Source organism: Zootoca vivipara, chromosome 13 (genome assembly GCF_965207765.1).
Source record: "Zootoca vivipara chromosome 13, rZooViv2.hap1.1, whole genome shotgun sequence".
Classification (NCBI taxonomy): domain Eukaryota; kingdom Metazoa; phylum Chordata; class Lepidosauria; order Squamata; family Lacertidae; genus Zootoca; species Zootoca vivipara.
The window spans coordinates 30,524,126-30,539,568 of NC_142596.1; the positions used below are offsets into that span (position 1 = coordinate 30,524,126).

General features: G+C 44.0%; 1 protein-coding gene across 2 annotated transcripts; it reads right to left on the reverse strand.

The window, feature by feature from the left end:
• Nucleotides 1-4,727: 4,727 nt before the first annotated feature.
• On the reverse strand, nucleotides 4,728-14,032 carry GFER (growth factor, augmenter of liver regeneration). Of its 2 annotated transcripts, none has more exons than XM_088657336.1 (3): nucleotides 13,712-14,032; nucleotides 8,252-8,460; nucleotides 4,728-7,593 (listed from the first exon to the last, which is right to left on the reverse strand). In XM_088657336.1, exons 1-3 carry the CDS (start codon nucleotides 14,030-14,032, stop codon nucleotides 7,431-7,433), a joined length of 693 nt encoding a protein of 230 aa, XP_088513462.1. In that variant the 3' UTR covers nucleotides 4,728-7,430. The 2 variants fall into 2 exon arrangements, with proteins under 2 accessions (XP_088513462.1, XP_034987560.1); XM_035131669.3 differs by lacking the exon at nucleotides 13,712-14,032 and adding an exon at nucleotides 12,132-12,358.
• Between the last annotated feature and the right edge of the window lie 1,411 nt (nucleotides 14,033-15,443).

Genomic DNA, 15,443 nt, shown 5'->3' on the forward strand with positions numbered 1-15,443 from the left:
GATAGATAGATAGTTGGCTTGGGTTGTCACTTCAAAGTTGCTCCATGCTAGATTCAGTTGCCTGTATTTGTTTTCTACTATAAATTGCTATTTTTCTTATCTCCACAGCCAGAGGCAGCAATGCTTCTGGGTACCAGCCGCTGGAAACTGCAGAAGGGGAATTCTGCTTGTGGGCTTCCCACTGAGACATGAAGGGCCACTGTGAGAAAAGGATACTGAACTAGACGGGCCATTGGCCTGATCCAGCTGCAGGGCTTTTCTTATGCTCCTAACATGTGTTAAAGTGCACACACATAAACCACAAATTTAAAGGATGTATTTATATTCTTCAAATGCTTCCTTCTTTTTGCTTCCGCTCCTCCCCCACCCTGTTTGGTGCACGCTTCATTTCTTGCCTACTCTTGCAAATCTGCCTCCCACCAAGACAGCTCCACCCCCACCCCACCCCCCGCCGCTTATTATTTTGCATTTCTGCTTATCGGTGCTCCAAATCTTATTTTATATTTTATTCCGCACAACCCCTCATCAGTTGTCTCCTGCAGCTCGCAGTATAGCTTGCACCCTCATAAAAGAGGGTGTGTGACAAAAAGGTCCCTCCCAATTATTTCATTATCTATCTATCTATTTATCATTCCTCCTCCAAGGAGCTCATGGCCCTCCCATCCCCCCTGTTATCCTCACAACAAACTTTTCAAGGTAGTTTAAGCTGAGATGTCTCAACTGGCCCACCCACTGAACTATGTATGGCTGAGTGGGGATTTGAACCTGGGTCACCCAAGTCTTAGGTCAGCACTCTAAACACTATACCCCACAGGCTGTGTTTTGCTTTGGTTGCTGGCATTACATGCCTTTTGTACACCAATTTGAGGTTTTAGGTTGTTAAGACAGTCCGTAAGTATTTTGATAATAATAACAGAAGTATTAGAATTTTTGTTAGGTGATAGCCATGGATGGAAGACCTCTCCTCCAAAAAATTAGGTAGGGCTGGTTCCATTCCAACTTTATGCAAAGTCCATTTTGCACATTTTGAAAGGACTGTATCTATAGCTAAGAATTAATGTTCAATATTTACATGCCACAGTATCTGCTGTTCTCACAGCACTCAAAGCAGCTGACAAAACATTTCAAACACCAACCCAGAACTGCATTGAAAACCGTGGCACATCTATAAAAAAAACGAGACTGGGTTTGTTTGGGTTTTTTATTATTATTTCTAAAAAGATCCAATCAAAGACAGCGTAAACCATCACAAACAACTCAAATCAGCCTGTTGGGAAAGCTTTCTGGGAAAGCCGGGTTTTGTTGATGGGACTCATCTCTGAGGGGAGATCGGATGCATCCCATGAAGGAGGGAAAGTACTGAGCGGAGAGTTACAGTGGCAGCTGGATGGACAGGAAGAAGGGAGAGCTTGTTCCATGATGTGGTAGCTAACAGATTTGACTAGGCTGTGGGAGAGCTGGGTTCAAATCTCCACATAGCCACAAAGCTCACGTGGACCGTCACCTGCCCCTCAGCCACAGAATGAAACATGAGATGCAAGAAAACACAAGGGATCTAAATCACACCCACCTCAAAATGTCACGGGTTCGTGGAGAGCCCCTCACTGTCCACGGGGACTTTGCACTGGGCCTGTGGTGTGTGTGATGTCACCGCTGAAGAAATGAGAACACCAAGAAATGAGACGGGAGTTTTGCTTTGCTTTCAGAGGAAGCAGTGACTGGCCCTCTGTGGGCGATAGGTTCCCCTTTCCCGATACCCCAAAGAAAGATAAGAAAGCCATCATGGTGCAGTGCTTAAGAGTGCTGGACTAGGACCTAGGAGACCAGGAGCCATTAAACTCAGTGGGTGACCGTCGGCCAGTCACTGCCTCTCAGCCTAACCTACCTCACAGGGTTGTTGTGAGGATAAAATGTGGATGGGTAAGAACCATGTATGCTGCCACTATAATTTCTATATTGAGAAGGGCAGAATATAAATACTACAACAGCCGCAGCTCAGTGGTAGGGCATCTGCTTTGCATGCAGAAGGTTCGAGACTGGAGAGCAGCTGCCAGTCAGTGTAGACAGCACTGAGCTAGATGGTCCAATGGTCTGACTCAGTAGAAGGCAGCATTGAAGGGCTGCAACTTGGTGGCAGAGCACCTGTTTTGCATGCAGGTGGTTTAATCCCCAATGGCATCTCCAGTTTGGGCTGGGAAAGACTCCCCATCTGCAACATTGGAGAGCCAGTGCAGTAGGCTAGATGGACTGAATGTCTGACTCAGGATAAGGCCACTTCCTATGTCCCCCAATTAAAAAAGATCTGTAGCAGCAGTTGCCTAGATGCAGAACTAAGAATTTGAAAGTCCCCAAAGTTTGATTCTTGTCTCTATCAACAACACAGCAAGTAGCCTCTGGTGAGCCTTTCCCTGCAGTTTGGAGAAAATGCTGGCCTACCTGACAGGACTGTTGTTTTGGATTATAATGAGATGTGACATGTTCTGAACACTCAGGAAATAGTTGGATTTTCCTTCCACCCCAACTTGCTTCAATGCATGTTTATAGGATTCTAACCCACACCAGCAGTCCCGAATACAGAATGAAGAAGTGGTAACTGTTCTAGATAATTCGTTCTAGATAATTCTAAATAATTCGTAAATCCACATTCGTAAATGTGGATTGTGGATGTTATCGCAAAATGCTAAAAGCAATCCTCCCCCCTTTCCAGGCTGTTGTCCTAAACCCTCCTTTCTCAACCCCTCCCTCCCTGACATCATATCGATGATTTTCATGCCATAGATACTGATACCATGACAACTTTGACATCATTTCTCTGCTCTGGACTGGGAAGAGAGAAAAAGAGGGAGGGGAATTACACCCAGAATTACAATTGGCATCTGGATTCTTTCAAAGCTTGCCTCCTGTTGTAACTCCCCCCTCCTTGGTTTACCCTTTTGCAACAGACACATGCACAGCTTATAAATAGCATATTTGAAGACAAGTAAAAAAACAAGATGCCCATCTCTGGGGAGAAGGGAATAAAATTTATTCAAAATTAGTCCTTCCTTCTGATCTGCCACTTCTGGGGTGGGGAGAGCTCTGCTGATTTCTGACGGGGGGGGGGGGGCAGAGAGGGGAATCTGAAAAAACGTCACTTGTAAGATTCATTATTATGCCTTTAGGATTTCTCTCTCTCTCTCTCTCTCTCTCTCTCTCTCTCTCTCTCTCTCTCTCTCAATTACAGGTGAGTCATCATCTCTCTGCATTTTTCCAACTGCCAGAGGGAAAGGCAACATTCAGAGTTCCCTTCCTGAATGTCACCCACTGGCATAACACTTTTTTTAAAAGGAAGATGTAGCATGCAATGGTGGCAAAGTGGCAACCCTCAGGCTGAATCGAGGCGCTGCTAAATGAATAGTGAAAAAAATGAACAGTGCCTGATTATGGAATATTATTGAAATGAGCTGATAATGTGGATAAACCAAAGGTGAAGCTTAAAAGTGTGCCCATTATTCCACCAGTAATGATGTTCTTACAGAAAACACCTCTCTCACCCACCCACCCATTGATGGCTTCTTGTACCTGAGCACAGGTGCCTTCAACCCACCTTCAGAGCCCTTGGTCTGCACCACACCACTCCCTGGATTAGGGTCTAGAAATTAGCACAGCTTTTGAGATTGTAGACCAGGAATCCCCAAACTGCGGCCCTCCAGATGTTTTGGCCTACAACTCCCATGATCCCTAGCTAAGAGGACCAGTGGTCAGGGGTGATGGGAATTGTAGTCCAAAACATCTGGAGGGCCGAAGTTTGGGGATGCCTGATGTAGACAATGCCTACTAGGCTCTGAAGAGGCAATTATTAGCTAACCCCATGAAACTTGTGCAAGAAAGAAATGCTGTGCTGAGGTATTATTTACCGCATTTTGTTGGGACGGGTTGCTGTTAATTCTTCGTAGCTTTCTTTTTGATATTGGGATCTATGTGGAAATTGTCCAATCTGTTTGTATACTTTTTGATATTTTATTTTTTGTTTTCGACTACTTTTGTTGTGCTTTTAGTTATGTAATTTTTATATCTTGTAAGTCACTTTGAGCACGGGTTTAGCTTTGGAAAGGCAACATACAAATGATTGATTGATGGCCATCCCTACCTCTGATGAGGCACAAGATGAAACAAGGCACATTCTAGGAATCAGTGAGAACAAGAGACCTTCAATTTGTAGGGTTCTAGGTTAGATTTGAATTTATCATTCAATACAGCAGAATCCTAGAAGAAGCTGTTGATGTTTTTAAGTGGATGTGCTTATGTGAGAAGATTCTATGATAGTGGAGAAAAATGACATTGGTGAACTGTCTGCTTCTAGGTCGCTGTAATGAAAGATTAAGAGCTCGGTGGAAAGGAGAATTTGAGCAGCACTGTTTTCCCAATCTGTTTCACTGTGATGCAAGAAGCTGCACCTGTTAAAATTTTCCCTTCTAGACAACTGTTAAAGGCACAAAGAAACCATTTAAGACCCAATACCTTCTTAGCCATTGTTTGAGGAATTATGGAATGTTATACTATTTTCCTACAAACTATTCTGTGTTTTACTTATCTCTCTGCAAATGTAATTTATTATCTGAATCTGGCTTGCAAATAGAAAATAAAACCACCACCAACTCTCTCTCTCTCTGTCCCTCCTTCCCAGGATAATAAGGCCCTACAGCATGGACAAAATGTTTTTTAAAAATTAAAATGGAAGGGACGAATAAAGGAAATACTTAACTTTATTATTTGGTCACCAGCCAGGAATAAATACATTTTTGAGGTACACTTTACCAACTGCCATCAAGTGCATTTAGATAATGGACATTCTTTACCAATAAACAGAAATTCCTCAAAATAAATTATACAGAGCAGCTCAACTTTTAAGTCAAGATACAAAACATCACTTTTCCTTCAACAAAACCTTTAGCCATACAACCACCACATGGGATTGCCACCTTCTTGCCTAGGTACCATGAAAGTGTTTTAAAATGCACCAAGCCAGGCTAGAGTCTATTAACCTTACATGCCATTCTCCCTGGTCCACCTGCTATAAATTGCAGGATTCCAATTTGGCTCGCAGTGGATGAAGGTGAAAGACTGTCAGTTTAGGGCAAGCATCCCCAAATTGCGGCCCTCCAGATGTTTTGGCCTACAACTCCCATGATCCCTAGCTAACAGGACCAGTGGTCGGGGAAGATGGGAACTGTAGTCCAAAACATCTGGAGGGCTGAAGTTTGGGGATGCCTGGTTTAGGGGCTGCCATTTCACTGGCACAGGCCCCATCTCCAGGCCAGAACCTTGCATCCCTTTGCCCAGTTGCCACAAACCTGGCATCTTCCTGATGTTTTTGACAACTTCCATCAGCCCCAGCCGGCACAGCCATTTTGGACTACAACTCACATCAGTCTCAGAGCTGATGGGAGTTGTAAGTTCAAAACACCAGGAGGGAACCAAATTGGTGAAGGCTGCCGAAGCCCAGAAGTCTCTTGATCTATATTGTGATGTTAGCCTGAAAGCAGACCAGGAAATCTAGTACAAACAAGGCAACCTATATGTAGGTAAAGGTATTACTAGACTCTTTTCATATAAAATGGCCTGGACATAAATAGATTTACTAGGGTGGGGTGGGGCATATGCAGTCATATAAGCGTAGGTTTTGTTAATACGGTGCCCAAGAGCTACCTGTTTGTTTCCAGTGATGAAACTCACTCATAGATGTTTCTATATACATGGCTATTGAAGTTGCTCATGATGTATGAGAAGGCAAGTGTACGTATCCAGAACCACAAGTAGCAAACCATGATATACGTAAAAACTATTATTTGACAGTTAACAAACCAGGAACACTGAACCATGGTTTCTTCAAACCACTTTCCCATATTTGGACAAAATGAGAAAATGGAAGGCTCAAACATCTTCCTGTTGTGCTTGAAGGAAGAAGAGGAGGTGGAACACGCAAGCTCACGGCTTGACCCAGCTTGTATATGTAAACAAACCATGGTTACATCTAAATCAGGCCAACAGCTTCACATAATTGTTGCTTAAGTGCAAGTTATCTAAATTTCACTTTTGAGTAAAAAGTTAAAATCTACCCTAAATCAGATGAAGTACAATTCACAGCTCAGGACTTTCTGCAGCGTAAAAGTAGTAATGCCACCCATGTAAACTGTTTGCAAGGGCCAATGATATCTTCAAATACTCACTGCCAGGTCTTCATCCCACTGCCAATGCCACTGCGGGCAACAGGCTGTTCACACAAAGATTCCTACAAGACGTAATGGTCCATATCTACCTTCGTATGCTCAGTGCACAACTATTTCTTATTATAATTTCATAGAATGCCTGACTTCCCGCACACAAAGTTCTGATGAGTTAATAAAACCTTCCTTGAGAAAGGAAGCTCAGTGACTCTTCCCAGTGCTGTGGGGCTAATATGACCTTCATGAACCCCACCTCTCACGAGTTACATAATCCTAATTTCCCTGTGGTTAATCATTCCTTTAATTTATATTACCCTCTTGCCAGACAGAGAAATCAAAGAACAATATCTGTTGACAAAGCTGAAATGTGAGACCTAGACTTGCACTCAGAAATTACTTTATTTCCCCTGCTTTAGGACTTCAGCAAAAGAGAAGTTACTGGGATTCTACAACTCTAAGTTTCTTTGTACCTTAATTAACCTGTGGAAAACATAAGGCAGCCTTCCTCAACCTGGTGCCCTTCAGCTGTTTTGCACTACAATTCCCACTGGCACCAGTCAGAATGGCTGTGCTGAGGACACTGGAAGTTGTAGTCCTAAACAGCTGAAGGGCACAAAGTTGGGAAAGGCTGGCTTTAGTATCCCTTGAACAAAGGGAGCCCTGCAGCTCCAGAGTAGTTAAATTACTGTTGTACTCTCTTTAAAATAATTTTTAAACCATTCCAGATTACAAGGATAAGGGAAGAAAAAAGACACAACGTAAAATCTGATCATAGAGACAAACAAAATGAAGGCAGATTGCAGAACTGGGGGTAGCAAAAAAGTCCTAAAACATTCCCCCCCCCCCCAGCCTAGTTCAGTGGCTGGAGAAATGTTTTTCCCTACCACGAAGAAAGTACCGGTACTGATAAAAAATTTAAGGCAGCATTTGCTAGTAAATACGTGGTCTGGAAAAGGAGACAACCAGCAGGTAGAAAATTCCCATAAGACTAGCTTACTTCAGGACCTTCTTGTTACTTTTTCAAGAATCAGAAACAATCGACATCTATTCTAATACCTGCAGCACCTCTTCCTCCTCCTCCTCCTCCCATATCACCACAACCTCAATACCAAAGCACAATTGTACGCTTCAGCAAAAGTCCATACAAGGCTTGATTTCATAGTTCTATCTTTCTTTCTAGCTTCTTTTAATCAAGGTGGACCAATCTTGCATCTGCTAGGATATCTATTCGCAGGACCCGTCCTTCCAGCCATCTCGCCAACGCTGATCTATAAGGGAACAGTCAAATTCAGGCTTCCCCAGCTTCTTATTGACCTCGTTGTGAAGCTGGCAGAACCACTGTGTCAAATTACGCCGGTTGCTGGCATCAGGATGGTTTCTTCGTATTCTGTGTATGAGGGAAAACCAAACAGAGTCCAATGGCATTTTGTTGAACTTCCCATTCACCCTAGGGCTGGTGGGGGTGAAAGTCAAGGAGCCCAACAGTAGGTGAAGCCAGAACCTATAACAGGTACAACCAACTCCTTCTAGTTGTGTCCCAATCCTCCTCTCTACAAAGTTTTGCAAGGGGCAACACTGAAACTAAGGCGCAGGAGGAAGATGGCAAGCAGTGCCACTTCCCAGACTGGTTGTAAGGAGGTAGGCAGGTGGAGATTGGCAGAGGGCAGACGGATGTTAGCAGGACAGTTCCTCACTTCCCTGATGGACCCAGCCTCTACTACAATCCACCTCATACCAAGATTCATGGGTTGGGAAGTTAAGAGAGAGTTAGTACTGGTGTGAAATTGGATTATATTCTCACCCCAGATAAATTCTTGGGAAGTGTGGAAATGGCATCACATTCTCAAGAGAGCAGGTTTGAAAATTACAGGCAAAACTGTCAGTGATTTAGGATGGCTCATCACTTGGACCTTACACAGAAACAAGAGCAAGCCTCAAGGTGGGTGCTTAGTTACCTAGTATTGCGGTTAACAGAAACAACATTGTGAAGCTAAATGCCACCTCTTGCAAGTGAGGCATGGGACCTACTTGGCTGGTTCACTCACCTGCTTCTCAGGTCCTCCGCACATTCGTCACAAGGGAAAAACTTGGCAAATAAGTGGATGAACTGAACCATGTCTTTCTGCTCAGTTTTAGTGGGCCGATCTGGGTAAAATGCTGCCATCGTATGAAGAAATGACCACGAACTTCTCCCCAGTTGTTCTCTATCTAAAGGGCAATCAGGAGGTAACTCTTTCTCTGTGGCTCCTGTTTCCTAGATTGGAAAAAAAATGTACTCATCAGCAACAAGGCAGTGAAAACACAGAACAGTCCTGCACACTGTGACTCTAAAGCAGATTTGTAAGTTACAGCTGCGTCAAAGGCTCTGCTCGCTTCTCCTTCCACTGCCTATGCAAACTGTCCTCTGGGGATTAAGCCAGGTTGGGCAAAGCATACTATGCAAAGTCACACTGTGATGTCAGCACAGCAGTTATGCATTTTAAGAGACACAACACCTCACCAATATTTGTATTCATAGTTTTCAGCTGTAATTAGTAAAACTACAGAAGCTATGTCCAAATCTTCCTTATACCCCGCAAGAATCTCTCCAAAGCTGAGCCAGAGCACCAATAAGTGGAACTACAATGGCAAGAATATCCCACCACAAAGCTTTATGAGACTCCAGAAACAGAGCAGTGTTAGAAACTGGGATAGGAAAGCCAAGAGCCAAATGGCTTCTGGGACTTGGGTTAGAATCATAGAATCATAGAGTTGGAAGAGACCACAAGGGCCATCCAGTCCAACCCCCTGCCAAGCAGGAAACACCATCAAAGCATTCTTGACATATGCCTGTCAAGCCTCTGCTTAAAGACCTCCAAAGAAGGAGACTCCACCACACTCCTTGGCAGCAAATTCCACTGCCGAATAGCTCTTACTGTCAGGAAGTTCTTCCTAATGTTTAGGTGGAATTTTCTTTCTTGTAGTTTGAATCCGTTGCTCCGTGTCTGCTTCTCTGGAGCAGCAGAAAACAACCTTTCTCCCTCCTTTATATGACATCCTTTTATATATTTGAACATGGTTATCATATCACCCCTTAACCTTCTCTTCTCCAGGCTAAACATACCCAGCTCCCTAAGCCGTTCCTCATAAGGCATCGTTTCCAGGCCTTTGACCATTTTGGTTGCCCTCTTCTGGACACGTTCCAGCTTATCAGTATCCTTCTTGAACTGTGGTGCCCAGAACTGGACACAATACTCCAGGTGAGGTCTGACCAGAGCAGAATACAGTGGTACTATTACTTCCCTTGATCTAGATGCTATACTCCTATTGATGCAGCCCAGAATTGCATTGGCTTTTTTAGCTGCTGCATCACACTGCTGACTCATGTCAAGTTTGTGGTCAACCAAAACTCCTAGATCCTTTTCACATGTACTGCTCTCAAGCCAGGTGTCTCCCATCCTGTATTTGTGCCTTTCATTTTTTTTGCCCAAGTGTAGTACTTTACATTTCTCCTTGTTAAAATTCATCTTGTTTGCTTTGGCCCAGTTGTCTAATCTGTTAAGGTCATTCTGAAGTGTGATCCTGTCCTCTGGGGTGTTAGCCACCCCTCCCAACTTGGTGTCATCTGCAAACTTGCTCAGGATTCCCTCAAGCCCATCATCCAAGTCATTGATAAAGATGTTGAACAAGACTTTGCCCAAGACAGAACCCTGTGGCACCCCACTAGTCACTACTCTCCAGGATGAGGAGGAGCCATTGATGAGCACCCTTTGGGTTCGGTCAGTAATCCAGCTACAAATCCACTGAATGGTAGCATTGTCTAGCCCACATTTTACCAGCTTCTTTACAAGAATATCATGGGGCACCTTGTCAAAGGCCTTGCTGAAATCAAGATAGGCTACATCCACAGCGTTCCCTTCATCTACCAGGCTTGTAATTCTGTCAAAAAATGAGATCAGATGGCGCCAAAACAGAATGTCTAGGCACACTGGGGGGCGGGGGGTATTTTATTTATTATTTTGATAAGCATGAACTAATACACAATTCACATGTTAATATCACATTTTTAGCAAACATTGTTAATACATGCTTAATTTGGTGTTTACAATAAAAATATTGGTACCATACTTCAGTTTTCAAAACATTCTACTGTTAAATTCCTTAACATATTGCTGTATCTATTCTTAACATATACTTCTGAGGCTTCAAAGCACACAATTTCAGTAATCCTTGAGTGTCACCCAGGCGAAAAAAATGGCACCCAGACTTTTTGAGGTGCTCGCAAATGGAGAATCTTTAGGTGCAAAATATGCCTGGTGCCCTGCTAATTTTGAACCCTGAGACAGAGCCACCGCATCCTCAGGGCAGAAAGGCATTGAATCCACTACAGTGGTACCTTGGGTTAAGAACTTAATTCGTTCTGGAGGTCCGTTCTTAACCTGAAACTGTTCTTAACCTGAGGTAGCACTTTAGCTAATGGGGGCCTCCCGCTGCCGCCACACAATTTCTGTTCTCATCCTGAAGCAAAGTTCTTAACCCAAGGTACTATTTCTGGGTTAACGGTGTCTGTAACCTGAAGTGTCTGTAACCAGAGGTACCACTGTATTTCCTAGAGGTCTGAAGAGTTCCACAGGTTTAAAGAGCTTCTGGGGAAAGGCCTTTGAACAAAGAAGATCAACCCATGGTCCCACTGGACCCTGTAAAAAAGCTGAATAGAGGGTTGTAGCAAATGCTACACAGAGGATACCTGTTGAAATTAATGGGCATGCCTAACTTAGGTTCTTTAATTCCAGTGGGTCTTATCTGAGTAGAGCTTAGTTGGATATAACTCAGAGAGTTAAACTCTTGGTACTGAATCAGAAATCTTTTAGTTATTTACTTTCAGCAGTCATACCTAATGTTTTTAATGCTCAAGGGAGTTTATAGCCAAGTATAAGGCAGCTTGTCATGTCTCTATAAATTCAACAAGGAAGGAGAATATCTCTGCCCCACATGCTTCATTCCATAATGATCAGGAATAGGCGGGTCATATATATACTTTTTACAACACTCTCTCCATGTCCAAAGGGCAAGTTCAACCCTGTGACACTCCTCTCCTTACATCCCATAATGCCCCATGAGCCACCTAGAGTTTCCAGAAACAGCTGAAGACGTTTTTGTTCCAACAGGCTTTCCCAGCTGGATCAATGGGTCTTTACTGCAAGTGCCCACTTGCTAGGATTTTAGTTTTGTGCTAAATGTATCTGTTGGTTTGGTATTTTTAATTACCTTTTGTGTGTCTCACCTTGAGATAGTTGTTAAGGAGTTGTTGAAGTTGTGTAGCGGTTACAGTGTTGGACTAAGACATGACAGACCAGGGTTCGAATCCCCACTCAACTATGAAGCTCAGTGGGTGACCTTAGGCTAGTCACTGTCTCTCAGCCTAACCTTTACAGTTGTTGCGAGGATAAAACGAGGAGACAGAGAGCCATGCACTCCACCTTGCACTTCTTAGGGGAAGGTGGGATATACACAGTGCTTTTTCCTGGGGGAACGCAGAGGTACGCATACCCCTAAACATTTTGTGAATCTTTGTCCCTTTGTCCATTTACTGTATTTATTTTTCCCGAATTGAACTATAAAATGGTGAATTTCTTGAGTCAAAATGAGAGTACCCCTAAACATTTTTAAAGGAAAAAAAAGCAATGGATGTACATGTAATAAGTTAATAAGATCGCGCCATCGTCTACGAGCTTCTCCCTCACCCTCCACTCCACAGAAGCAGATACAGTATAACGCCCCTTAGTTCCAAGGCAAGCAGGGGACCGGCTGCTCTCGCCCCCTCCCAAAGTGAACTCGCACAGCTCCGCCCGCTCCCGCCTTGCGTCCTCGCTGGGCTCCCAACAGCCACGGCTCCCTCCTCCCGCCCTCCCTGCGGCCTTCCGGAGCCCCACTCCCAGCCCTCACCAGGTCCGACTGCTTCCTCTGATCCCGTATCCAACTCCTGAAGTCCGTGCAGGCCCGACAGGGCGGCTTCTTCTTCTTCGGTTCGGCGGCCGGCAGAGGCTGCCCCTCCGCGGGTTTTTCAGCCCCGGCCGTCGAGGCGGGGAAGGGGAAAGGGAAAGCGGGCGCCGGCCGGGACGTGCTGGGGCTGGGCGCCGCCATGTTGGGTGCGCGCAAAGCATGCTGGGCCAGAAGGGGCCCGCCCGTTCGTGGGGGGAGAAAGAGGAGGCTGAGAGCGGTTGTCATGGCAACTCCAGTAGGCCGCTTCCTAGGAAGGGTGGGGTGCCGTTGTTATTTTTGCAGCCTATGAAGAAGACCTCAGTATTAATAACACTAATATTCGTATTAAGAATAATATTATTCTTATTAATAGACTGCAGTAATAACAGTAGATGAAAACTAAGGGAGGAGGTTTCAACTGTTCATAATAATATTAATAATGCAGTCTGGTTAACACACCAATAATAATGGATGGGAATTTAGGTGTGAATATATTTTTTCGTTTAAAAAAAACAATGCATTGTTAGCAAATAAATAATATAATTTACAATTTTTTGCTTTTTATGTCTCTCACATTCCATTTTATCTAGACATCCTCTACATCTGCTGGGCCTTCAAGTGCTGTCAGCCAGAACAATTGTAACACCAGCAATTATTTTCTAACTTGTTTACTTTATGGCTATATAATTATCAAATGTCAAGCCTAATTAGCATTTAGTGTAATGGCATAAGCTGCAGTTTTCTTTATTCTGGAGTAGCTCTATTAAAATTAATGAACTCCATTTGCATGTAGGAACTCCTATGACTACAATTAATGATAGGAGGGGTGACTGAGTTTATTCCAGACTACATGGCTTGTAGGAATGGGTTTTATAATATTTATAAAAGTACAACAACAACAACAACAACAACAATATGCATTATAATCTTTGCTCTAGTATTGCAGAGGTGGCGTAGCTAATTTGAGGCTGTGTACACACCAGACATTAAAAGCATTATTGCTTCTCCCCTGTAAGAATCCTGGGAACTGTAGATTACCCTTCTACTGCATAGCTACAATTTGCAAACTGCAATCTACAATTTACAAATTTACAATTTACAATTTACAAACTGCAGTTCCCAGGATTCTTTGGGATAAATCATGTACTTTTAATGCATGTTTTTGCTGCAGCAGGCATGGCTCAGCTACCCCTCTGGAAGCTCAAGCCCACAGAAAGCTGTGACGGCCACCAACTTGGATGGTTTTATGCAGGAAAAGGCTATCAGTGGCCACTAGGCACGATGGCTATGCTCTACTTCCACAGTCAGTGGCAGTAATGTTTGTGAATAGTAGTTGCTGGAAGATGCAGGAAGGGAATATACAGAATGCTCTTGTTTCTGGTTGGCCACAGTGAGAACAGGATGCTGGACTAGACAGGCCAATGTGGCCTTATCCAGCAGGCTCTTCTTATGTCCTTACGTGGTTCAAGGGTAGAGATTGTGAGAACAAAGCAATCCCACCCCACAAATAGCTTGGGAGCCTAGTCCTCTAGCCTAGTCCTCACCCCTTTTCCTGTTTCTGCTGGAGTCTTCTTTTGCTTGCCACGCCTGCGGGCTCTCTTCCGGCCTAAGCTGCCAAGGACAGATCTTAAAAACATGGGGTCGGTGAGATTCGGCAATCGCAGCAACCTGCGCCTGGAGGACCTCCTGAGCGGAGTGGGTTGTGTCTTGCTCCTTGTGAAGTATGGTGAGATGTGAGGAGTGTTAAAAGCCGGCGCTGACGCACAAGGTTTGGCCGAGATGGAAGGGGATAGCTTCTCTGTCAGGGGCTTCTTCCTAACCCAGTAGAACACCAGCATCAAATGCCTTTTAGATGGGTTGGACATGCTGAAGAAGGTGCTGGAGGCCCAAAGACCAGGGTGACTTCAAAGCGGAGGACACAGCAGGCAGTTCCCTATCAATGGTGCCAAATCCAAGCAAATGTTAGCTCCAGTCCTGGGATTTAAAATCGATCCAGCAATTATGAACGTCAAATAAGGAGTTGAGTCCTCAAGCAGTATGAAAAGACTTTATGTGGCTTTTTAATAGCCGGGAGCCCCCAACTTCTGCCACTGCTGACAGCCTATTGCCCCTTCACTCTGCTCAAATGGGTTATGTCACAATGGTTCCTTGAGCCTTCATCAGGACTTTGTGAGCATGAAAATGCTGTTGGGAGTTTCAGCAATGAAGGCTCAGGCATAACATATTGTTTGAAAGTCTGAACATTTCCTCTCTTTTTATTTAACAAAATTTATATACCACTTTTATAATAATTTATATACAGATTATTAGGAGTGACTTAAAAATATAATAATAATAATAATAATAATAATAATAATAATAATAATTTTATTTATACCCCGCCCTTCCCAGTCAAGACTGGGCTCAGGGCGGCTAACAACAAGAATACCAAAGCAAGCATAAAAGAAATAATTCAATTAAAATGCAGATTAAATACAATGTTAAAATTAAATTTTAAAATTAGGAATCTACAAGTGCAACCTCATTTAAGTATCTGTAGGATAAAGCCTTAGGGGAGGGGAACACCGGGGTGAGACTGAGTCAGTCCAAAGGCCAAGCAGAACATCTCTGTCTTGCAAGCCCTACGAAAAGATGACAACTCCCGCTGGGCCCTAGTCTCCTGAGAGAGTGTTCCACCAGGTTGGGGCTAGTACTGAGAAGGCCCTGGTCCTGGTCGAGGCCAGTCTAACCACCTTGTGACTCGGGATCTCCAGTACTGTATGTTATTATTTGTGGACCTTAATGTCCTCTGTGGGGCATACCGGGAGAGGCGGTCCCATAGGTACGGGATACTGCTACTAGATACTGTAGTTTGTTCACTTATAGGCTAGTTTAGATAGTTTATTTCTTCTTATACTTCTATCCCACCTTTCCTCCACAGAGCACACACACTTCAGCCTCCACCTTCTCCATTTTATCCTGACAGCAACCTTGTGAGCTAGGGCCATAGCTCAGTGGTAGAACAACTGCTCAGCATGCAGAAGGCATGCTAAGGTTGAGTCCTCAGCATCTCCTGGTGGGACTGGGGGAGACCCTGTCTGAAATATTGGAGAGCTGCTGCCAATCAATGCAAACCAGGTATCTTCAGCCTTTTAAGACCCAGGACCTACATGCATTTGGGGACCCATTTCTTAATCTTTCACCATATATTTGCAGGGTGGTAGTGCTCCTGTTGCAACCCACCTTGGATCTGTCTGCAGCATGTTAGTAGTGGGTGCTGACCTACCAGCTGAATAC